The sequence below is a fragment of the Salvelinus alpinus genome, chromosome 10, assembly GCF_045679555.1.
Source record: "Salvelinus alpinus chromosome 10, SLU_Salpinus.1, whole genome shotgun sequence".
Lineage (NCBI taxonomy): Eukaryota > Metazoa > Chordata > Actinopteri > Salmoniformes > Salmonidae > Salvelinus > Salvelinus alpinus.
The window spans coordinates 65,263,322-65,274,300 of NC_092095.1; the positions used below are offsets into that span (position 1 = coordinate 65,263,322).

General features: G+C 51.1%; 1 protein-coding gene across 1 annotated transcript in view; it reads right to left on the bottom strand.

Annotated features, from left to right (window-relative positions):
• The window catches only part of LOC139532648 (receptor tyrosine-protein kinase erbB-4-like), a 686,205-nt gene that overhangs the window by 151,026 nt on the left and 524,200 nt on the right, over positions 1–10,979 (bottom strand). Inside the window, exons 9-11 of the mRNA XM_071330551.1 lie at positions 4,345–4,471; positions 2,504–2,577; positions 1,067–1,157 (exon numbers count right to left, since the gene is read on the bottom strand). Of these exons, the coding sequence (XP_071186652.1) occupies positions 1,067–1,157; positions 2,504–2,577; positions 4,345–4,471 (292 nt within the window). The remainder of the gene's footprint in view (positions 1–1,066; positions 1,158–2,503; positions 2,578–4,344; positions 4,472–10,979) is intronic.

Sequence of the window (10,979 nt, forward strand, 5' to 3'; positions counted from 1 at the left end):
TTTATGTTTATTTATTTTCCCTTTTATACTTTAACTATTTGCACATCGTTACAACACTGTATATATACATAATATGGCATTTGAAATGTCTTTATTCTTTTGGATAGAGAGAGAGAGGGGGGGGGAGGGGAGAGCGTGAGAGAGAGAGAGAGAGGGGGGGGAGAGAGAGAGAGAGAGAGGGGTTGGGGGAGAGGGAGAGAGAGAGGGGGGGGGGAGAGAGAGAGAGAGGGGTTGGGGGAGAGGGAGAGAGAGAGAAAGGGGGGGGGGAGAGGGGAGAGAGTAGAGCAGAGGGATAAGGAATAGGAACGGAAGAACAGAGAGGAGGAGGAGGAGGAGGAAGAGGAGGAGGAAAACAAGGGTCAACACTAAACAGTTTTATGTTTCCCTGTGTGTGTGGAATGTCTATGTGAGCATGCATGTACTTGTCACGTGTGTTCCCTCTCTGGCCTCTAGGTCACCAGGCTGCTCGTTATGGCGCACACCTGTCACCATCGTTACACGCACCTGTGTGTCATCACTCACCTGGACTCCATCACCTCCCTGATTACCTTCCCTATATCTGTCACTCCCTTTGGTTTTTTCCCCAGGTGTTATTGTTTCTGTTCCAGTGTCATGTCTGTGCGTTGTTCGTGTTTCTTGTTTTGTTTTATGTTGCATTTATTAATTAAAACACTCACTCCCTGAACTTCTTCCCAACTCTCAGCACACATCATTATCGCACTACCCTGTGTGACGGTTTTAAACCCACATATTGGTGTATTTCAGGGGCAGGCAGCTAGATTCAGCCTGGAATATCATTCTAATAATTTATACACTGCAAATTGACCACAACTAAGCCCAAAAAGAGATTGTTATTTTCAAAAACAATCATTTCATATCTTGATTTTATTATTTTACATTTGTCTCTTTTTTAACTTGTGGGAAAACTTGGGAACAGATTTCCTAAATACATATATTGTTTATACCTGATGATATACCTGCCTTTTTAGACACAAAACTAAAATCCTAAAATAATAATAATAACATGTACTATATGGTACTTAATGAGTTGATTTCTGCCGGTTACCTGTACAGTGATCTCCCACCGATGGTTGCCAGATTGGAGAAGACACCGAGGTCTGTCATGTTCTCTGGCCAGGACTGGATATTGAGGAACCCTGGAGGAGAAATGGCAACCCACAGACAAACACACAATGTCAATGTCTTTATGTGCTTTTGATGCCGCATGAATGAAGATGACAAAAAGACTAGACTGTCTAGTACAGATGGATGATCTTAATTTGATCACTCTTTTGTTGCTGAGAACTTTCATGCACAGCAGGAAAAGCAAAATTGTAGAGTATTCAAGGTTCAAAAAGGATTTAAAAGTTTGTGATTTCCACTTGAAAATGTCAGAATTGATTTGCCCTAACGAAAAATGTATCAACTCCTACAAAAAATGTCCATTCATTATAATCCACATAATCATTTACATTTCCTGTTGCCTGCAGTAGCAAACTGGCTCAAATGAAGATCTTACATGTGTAGAACTTTGGAAAGTTTCTCAGTGATGAGAAAGTGAATGTGAATGGGAGCATAACAACTCTGTCTTTATTACCCCACAGAGAAGAACTGAATGTCCTCCTATTTGATGAAGGAGGGATTTAGAGGGAAGATACACTATCATTGCTTTTATGTGCTTCTTACAAGGATCCCATTTCTTTAAAGGAAATGTATTGGGTAAAGACAATATCACACTGATTAGCTGAATGAGTTTAACATCACTGGGCATAATACGACTGTTGCATGTGCCTTAATGATAGATAATAGTGTGTGTGTGTGTGTGTCTGTATGTGTGTGTGTGTGTGCATTTGTGTGCCCATTAAAGTGGACAGTATAGGCCCTGCCTTGGAGAGATATTGGTCGTTGCTCTTCCTTATTGCCCTGGTTTTCATTATGAAAATGAAGTTTCACTCCATTAGCTATTTGGCTCAACCGCGAGTCGCGGGGTTTAATATGACAAAAGGTTTTACAGATGAGGTATAGCTCATCCCTTTATACAAGTCCTAATGGGTATTATCAGAAGAATAAATACACACACACTCCGCACGTACAGTACACGCACACACACACACACACACACACACACACACACACACACACACACACACACACACACACACACACACACACACACACACACACACACACACACACACACACACACACACACACACACACACACACACACACACACACACACACACACACACACACACACACACAGCCTAAATCCAGATACAATAACAGAGTCTATAATTCCTTCTCTCACTCTCATCCTCACTCTCTTGTGTTTCCTCCCATGTCTCCCAGCAGTAGCTGTGTGTGTGTGTGTGTGTGTGTGTGTGTGTGTGTGTGTGTGTGTGTGTGTGTGTGTGTGTGTGTGTGTGTGTGTGTGTGTGTGTGTGTGTGTGTGTGTGTGTGTGTGTGTGTGTGTGTGTGTGTGTGTGCGTGTGCGTCTCACCTGTGATCTCTCTCACTGTGCGGAACACGTTGAGCCGCTCCGGGTCCAAGGCCCCTATACCATGGTACATATCCCTATAGACCATCAGAGAGAACAGAAGAGAGAGAGAGAGAGAGAGAGAGAGAGAGAGAGAGAGAGAGAGAGAGAGAGAGAGAGAGAGAGATTAAAACAGTTCTCTGCGTCCCACTTTAGAATGTGTCTGCATGTGCATAACATGCCAAGGAACCTTTGACCTGACCTATTCCACCTACAGTCTGTGTGAATTAGAGATCGTCCTGTAGTGTCATGTTGCCTGAAGCGAGGGTGGCTGCATCCCAGGGCAACAAGGCAAGGTCATGGGGTGAAATGAGTTCTGACAATCTCCCCTCTCTTCCTCTGGGGCAGGGCCTGTACGGCTGACGGTAGGCCTATGTCTCAGAGTACATTATCCTGGTTGTATTCAGAAGGGAGGCCCCCATGCTAGTTGACAGACTACCCTCCCTGGACCCAGCTCCAGACTGACACACTGTGTGCTCCTCTGTCTTAGTTAAGTGCCAACAATGGAGGAGGGGTGGGAAGGGGTGATAGTGGGGGAGGTCAGGGGAGGTGTGGGAAGGGCTGGTAGTGGGGGAGGTCAGGGGAGGGGTGGGAAGGGCTGGTAGTGGGGGAGGTCAGGGGAGGGGTGGGGAGGGCTGGTAGTGGGGGAGGTCAGGGGAGGGGTGGGGAGGGCTGGTAGTGGGGGAGGTCAGGGGAGGGGTGGGGAGGGCTGGTAGTGGGGGAGGTCAGGGGAGGGGTGGGGAGGGCTGGTAGTGGGGGAGGTCAGGGGAGGGGTGGGGAGGGCTGGTAGTGGGGGAGGTCAGGGGAGGGGTGGGGAGGGCTGGTAGTGGGGGAGGTCAGGGGAGGGGTGGGGAGGGCTGGTAGTGGGGGAGGTCAGGGGAGGGGTGGGGAGGGCTGGTAGTGGGGGAGGTCAGGGGGAGGTCAGGGGAGGGCTGGTAGTGGGGGAGGTCAGGGGAGGGGTGGGCAGGGGTGGTAGTTGGGGAGGTCAGGGGAGGTGTGGGCAGGGGTGGTAGTGGGGGAGGTCAGGGGAGGGGTGGGGAGGGCTGGTAGTGGGGGAGGTCAGGGGAGGGGTGGGCAGGGGTGGTAGTGGGGGAGGTCAGGGGAGGGCTGGTAGTGGGGGAGGTCAGGGGGAGGTCAGGGGAGGGGTGGGGAGGGCTGGTAGTGGGGGAGGTCAGGGGAGGTCAGGGGAGGGCTGGTAGTGGGGGAGGTCAGGGGAGGTCAGGGGAGGGCTGGTCAGGGGAGGTCAGGGGAGGGGTGGGTTAGACAATAACACTACCAGCTGGAGTAAGGTAAAGTAACTGTATGGCAGACGACGGATTGACCACGTAGAGCCTTGAAGGGCTCATGTCTCGACCGTACAACATGCTGTCTCAGGCATCTTGTTACAAGTGTGAGGAACACAAAGACTAAATACATGGTAGTGTGTGATATAATTAAGCAAAAAAGCCAGAGGAGGTGTGTATATCGGCCAATATACCACGGCTACGGGCTGTACATATGTACAACGAGAAGCAGAGCAGCTGGATACAGCCCTTAGCCGTGGTATATCGGCCAATATACCACGGCTAAGGGCTGTACATATGTACAACGAGAAGCAGAGCAGCTGGATACAGCCCTTAGCCGTGGTATATCGGCCCTGTACCACCAACCCCAGAGGTATCTCTATATAAACTGGTTACCAATATAATTAGAACAGTAAACAAGTATTTTTGAGTCATACCAGTGGTATATTGTCTGACGGCTGGAATGTTGTTTCAGCCAATCAGCATCTAGGACCCAAACTACTAGGTTTATAATAAACACACCCTTTGATGCCGGTGATGAGGAAGATGAGGTTGCCGTTGATCTTGGTGCAGTTGACAAACATCTCTATGTTACTGGCATCCACCGTCTGGGCTGTCTGCAGGCTGCCAGTCCCTATGCCGTCACACACTGGAACGCACACACACACACACACACACACACACCACACACCACACACACACACACACACCACACACCACACACCACACACCACACACACACACACACCACACACCACACACCACACACACACACCACACACACACACACACACCACACACCACACACACACACACACCACACCACACCACACACCACACACACACACACACACACACACACACACACACACACACACACACACACACACACACACACACACACCACACACCACACACCACACACACACACACACACACACACACACACACACACACACACACACACACACACACACACACACACACACACAGCATTGACATTTCTGCAACATTCCTCTGTACAAGTCACATGCTCCTTCCAGTTCCAAAGGTTTACTATCACACATACAGTAGATCCACCCGTTGTCCTACCAGCGACCTAGGCAGTTCTTTCACCAACCAGTTCCCTGGTCAAGGATGGCTGCTCTCTCAAGTATTTTCTTATAGACTCATTATTTGGTGCATTGGCAAGGGCCTTTTCCCTGCTCAACACATTCAGATTGCTCTGATGACTTGGAAGACTTACAAAAGTATGAGCCAACGGTAGTGTACTAAATGGCACTCTATTCCTTATGTAGTGCACTACCTTTGACCCGTATGGAACCCACAGGGCTCTGGTCAAACGTAGCGCACCACATAGGGCATAGGGTACCATTTGGGCCTTAGCAATCTGAGCCAATTCCCACCGGCTAATGAATTCATTACATCGGCATTAATTACACTTATAGGCCGGACGTAGAGCCACGTGTTTCTGACAGAGGCCTGACCGGGATGAATATGGCTGGCATTAACTGGTGTAACCCATTTTTGATTGTGATTTATACGAGTAATTTCAATACCTGAAATGTTAATTTGTTATCATTTCCCACAGTTCCTCTGGGCCATCCCTCATTACCCCGCCCGTCCCCCTGACAGTATAATCAAGAGATGTGGAATCGATAGACACACACATCTCTGAGCACTGAGCCTGAGAAACACCATTCATCAGCATTGGGGAGGAGACAGAGGGAAGGGGTGGTATATGGGAGGAGACAGAGAGGGAAGGGGTGGTACAGACATCAGGATTGGTTAGGAGACAGAGAGGTAAGGGGTGGTATATGGGAGGAGACAGAGGGAACGGGTGGTATATGGGAGGAGACAGAGAGGGAAGGGGTGGTATATGGGAGGAGACAGGGAGGGAATGGGTGGTATATGGGAGGAGACAGAGAGGTAAGGGGTGGTATATGGGAGGAGACAGAGAGGTAAGGGGTGGTATATGGGAGGAGACAGAGGGAAGGGGTGGTATATGGGAGGAGACAGAGAGGTAAGGGGTGGTATATGGGAGGAGACAGAGGGAAGGGGTGGTATATGGGAGGAGACAGAGAGGTAAGGGGTGGTATATGGGAGGAGACAGAGGGAAGGGGTGGTATATGGGAGGAGACAGAGAGGTAAGGGGTGGTATATGGGAGGAGACAGAGAGGTAAGGGGTGGTATATGGGAGGAGACAGAGGGAAGGGGTGGTATATGGGAGGAGACAGAGGGAAGGGGTGGTATATGGGAGGAGACAGAGAGGTAAGGGGTGGTATATGGGAGGAGACAGAGAGGTAAGGGGTGGTATATGGGAGGAGACAGAGAGGTAAGAGGTGGTATATGGGAGGGGACAGAGAGGTAAGGGGTGGTATATGGGAGGAGACAGAGAGGTAAGGGGTGGCATATGGGAGGAGACAGAGAGGTAAGAGGTGGTATATGGGAGGAGACAGAGAGGGAAGGGGTGGTATATGGGAGGAGACAGAGAGGGAAGGGGTGGTATATGGGAGGAGACAGAGAGGTAAGGGGTGGTATATGGGAGGAGACAGAGAGGTAAGGGGTGGTATATGGGAGGAGACAGAGAGGGAAGGGGTGGTATATGGGAGGAGACAGAGAGTGAAGGGGTGGTATATGGGAGGAGACAGAGAGGTAAGGGGTGGTATATGGGAGGAGACAGAGAGGGAAGGGGTGGTATATGGGAGGAGACAGAGAGGGAAGGGGTGGTACAGACATCAGGATTGGTTAGGAGACAGAGAGGTTAGGGGTGGTACAGACATCAGGATTGGTTAGGAGACAGAGAGGTAAGGGGTGGTACAGACATCAGGATTGGTTAGGAGACAGAGAGGTTAGGGGTTGTATATGGGAGGAGACAGAAAGGTAAGGGGTGGTATATGGGAGGAGACAGAGAGGTAAGGGGTGGTATATGGGAGGAGACAGAGAGGTAAGGGGTGGTATATGGGAGGAGACAGAGAGGTAAGGGGTGGTATATGGGAGGAGACAGAGAGGTAAGAGGTGGTATATGGGAGGAGACAGAGAGGTTAGGGGTGGTATATGGGAGGAGACAGAGAGGTTAGAGGTGGTATATGGGAGGGGACAGAGAGGTAAGGGGTGGTATATGGGAGGAGACAGAGAGGTAAGAGATGGTATATGGGAGGAGACAGAGAGGTAAGGGGTGGTATATGGGAGGGGACAGAGAGGTAAGGGGTGGTATATGGGAGGAGACAGAGAGGTTAGGGGTGGTATATGGGAGGAGACAGAGAGGTTAGGGGTGGTATATGGGAGGAGACAGAGAGGTAAGGGGTGGTATATGGGAGGAGACAGAGAGGGAAGGGGTGGTATATGGGAGGAGACAGAGAGGTAAGGGGTGGTATATGGGAGGAGACAGAGAGGGAAGGGGTGGTATATGGGAGGAGACAGAGAGGGAAGGGGTAGTATATGGGAGGAGACAGAGAGGTAAGGGGTGGTATATGGGAGGAGACAGAGAGGTTAGGGGTGGTATATGGGAGGAGACAGAGAGGTAAGAGGTGGTATATGGGAGGAGACAGAGAGGGAAGGGGTGGTATATGGGAGGAGACAGAGAGGGAAGGGGTGGTATATGGGAGGAGACAGAGAGGTAAGGGGTCGTATATGGGAGGAGACAGAGAGGGAAGGGGTGGTATATGGGAGGAGACAGAGAGGGAAGGGGTGGTATATGGGAGGAGACAGAGAGGTAAGGGGTGGTATATGGGAGGAGACAGAGAGGTAAGGGGTGGTATATGGGAGGAGACAGAGGGAAGGGGTGGTATATGGGAGGAGACAGAGAGGGAAGGGGTGGTATATGGGAGGAGACAGAGAGGTAAGGGGTGGTATATGGGAGGAGACAGAGAGGTAAGGGGTGGTATATGGGAGGAGACAGAGAGGTAAGAGGTGGTATATGGGAGGGGACAGAGAGGTAAGGGGTGGTATATGGGAGGAGACAGAGAGGTAAGGGGTGGCATATGGGAGGAGACAGAGAGGTAAGAGGTGGTATATGGGAGGGGACAGAGAGGTAAGGGGTGGTATATGGGAGGAGACAGAGAGGTAAGGGGTGGTATATGGGAGGAGACAGAGAGGGAAGGGGTGGTATATGGGAGGAGACAGAGAGGGAAGGGGTGGTATATGGGAGGAGACAGAGAGGTAAGGGGTGGTATATGGGAGGAGACAGAGAGGTAAGGGGTGGTATATGGGAGGAGACAGAGAGGGAAGGGGTGGTATATGGGAGGAGACAGAGAGTGAAGGGGTGGTATATGGGAGGAGACAGAGAGGTAAGGGGTGGTATATGGGAGGAGACAGAGAGGGAAGGGGTGGTATATGGGAGGAGACAGAGAGGGAAGGGGTGGTACAGACATCAGGATTGGTTAGGAGACAGAGAGGTTAGGGGTGGTACAGACATCAGGATTGGTTAGGAGACAGAGAGGTAAGGGGTGGTACAGACATCAGGATTGGTTAGGAGACAGAGAGGTTAGGGGTTGTATATGGGAGGAGACAGAAAGGTAAGGGGTGGTATATGGGAGGAGACAGAGAGGTAAGGGGTGGTATATGGGAGGAGACAGAGAGGTAAGGGGTGGTATATGGGAGGAGACAGAGAGGTAAGGGGTGGTATATGGGAGGAGACAGAGAGGTAAGAGGTGGTATATGGGAGGAGACAGAGAGGTTAGGGGTGGTATATGGGAGGAGACAGAGAGGTTAGAGGTGGTATATGGGAGGGGACAGAGAGGTAAGGGGTGGTATATGGGAGGAGACAGAGAGGTAAGAGATGGTATATGGGAGGAGACAGAGAGGTAAGGGGTGGTATATGGGAGGGGACAGAGAGGTAAGGGGTGGTATATGGGAGGAGACAGAGAGGTTAGGGGTGGTATATGGGAGGAGACAGAGAGGTTAGGGGTGGTATATGGGAGGAGACAGAGAGGTAAGGGGTGGTATATGGGAGGAGACAGAGAGGGAAGGGGTGGTATATGGGAGGAGACAGAGAGGTAAGGGGTGGTATATGGGAGGAGACAGAGAGGGAAGGGGTGGTATATGGGAGGAGACAGAGAGGGAAGGGGTAGTATATGGGAGGAGACAGAGAGGTAAGGGGTGGTATATGGGAGGAGACAGAGAGGTTAGGGGTGGTATATGGGAGGAGACAGAGAGGTAAGAGGTGGTATATGGGAGGAGACAGAGAGGGAAGGGGTGGTATATGGGAGGAGACAGAGAGGGAAGGGGTGGTATATGGGAGGAGACAGAGAGGTAAGGGGTCTTATATGGGAGGAGACAGAGAGGGAAGGGGTGGTATATGGGAGGAGACAGAGAGGGAAGGGGTGGTATATGGGAGGAGACAGAGAGGTAAGGGGTGGTATATGGGAGGAGACAGAGAGGTTAGGTGTGGTATATGGGAGGAGACAGAGAGGGAACGGGTGGTATATGGGAGGAGACAGAGAGGTAAGGGGTGGTATATGGGAGGGGACAGAGAGGTAAGGGGTGGTATATGGGAGGAGACAGAGAGGTAAGGGGTGGTATATGGGAGGAGACAGAGAGGTTAGGGGTGGTATATGGGAGGAGACAGAGAGGTAAGAGGTGGTATATGGGAGGGGACAGAGAGGTAAGGGGTGGTATATGGGAGGAGACAGAGAGGTAAGGGGTGGTATATGGGAGGAGACAGAGAGGTAAGAGGTGGTATATGGGAGGGGACAGAGAGGTAAGGGGTGGTATATGGGAGGAGACAGAGAGGTAAGGGGTGGTATATGGGAGGAGACAGAGAGGGAAGGGGTGGTATATGGGAGGAGACAGAGAGGGAAGGGGTGGTATATGGGAGGAGACAGAGAGGTTAGAGGTGGTATATGGGAGGAGACAGAGAGGGAAGGGGTGGTATATGGGAGGAGACAGAGAGGTAAGGGGTGGTATATGGGAGGAGACAGAGAGGGAAGGGGTGGTATATGGGAGGAGACAGAGAGGGAAGGGGTGGTACAGACATCAGGATTGGTTAGGAGACAGAGAGGTTAGGGGTGGTACAGACATCAGGATTGGTTAGGAGACAGAGAGGTAAGGGGTGGTACAGACATCAGGATTGGTTAGGAGACAGAGAGGTAAGGGGTGGTATATGGGAGGAGACAGAGAGGTAAGGGGTGGTATATGGGAGGAGACAGAGAGGTAAGGGGTGGTATATGGGAGGAGACAGAGAGGTTAGAGGTGGTATATGGGAGGAGACAGAGAGGTAAGGGGTGGTATATGGGAGGAGACAGAGAGGGAACGGGTGGTATATGGGAGGAGACAGAGAGGGAAGGGGTGGTATATGGGAGGAGACAGAGGGAAGGGGTGGTATATGGGAGGAGACAGAGAGGTAAGGGGTGGTATATGGGAGGAGACAGAGAGGTAAGGGGTGGTATATGGGAGGAGACAGAGAGGGAAGGGGTGGTATATGGGAGGAGACAGAGAGGTAAGGGGTGGTATATGGGAGGAGACAGAGAGGGAAGGGGTGGTATATGGGAGGAGACAGAGAGGGAAGGGGTGGTATATGGGAGGAGACAGAGAGGTAAGGGGTGGTACAGACATCAGGATTGGTTAGGAGACAGAGAGGTTAGGGGTGGTACAGACATCAGGATTGGTTAGGAGACAGAGAGGTAAGGGGTTGTATATGGGAGGAGACAGAGAGGTAAGGGGTGGTATATGGGAGGAGACAGAGAGGTAAGGGGTGGTATATGGGAGGAGACAGAGAGGTAAGGGGTGGTATATGGGAGGAGACAGAGAGGTTAGGGGTGGTATATGGGAGGAGACAGAGAGGTTAGAGGTGGTATATGGGAGGAGACAGAGGGAAGGGGTGGTATATGGGAGGTGACAGAGAGGTAAGGGGTGGTATATGGGAGGAGACAGAGAGGTAAGAGGTGGTATATGGGAGGAGACAGAGAGGTAAGGGGTGGTATATGGGAGGAGACAGAGGGAATGGGTGGTATATGGGAGGAGACAGAGAGGTTAGGGGTGGTATATGGGAGGAGACAGAGAGGTAAGGGGTGGTATATGGGAGGAGACAGAGAGGTAAGGGGTGGTATATGGGAGGAGACAGAGAGGTAAGGGGTGGTATATGGGAGGAGACAGAGAGGTAAGGGGTGGTATCAGTGGGAGGAGACAGAGAGGTAAGGGGTGGTATATGGGAGGAG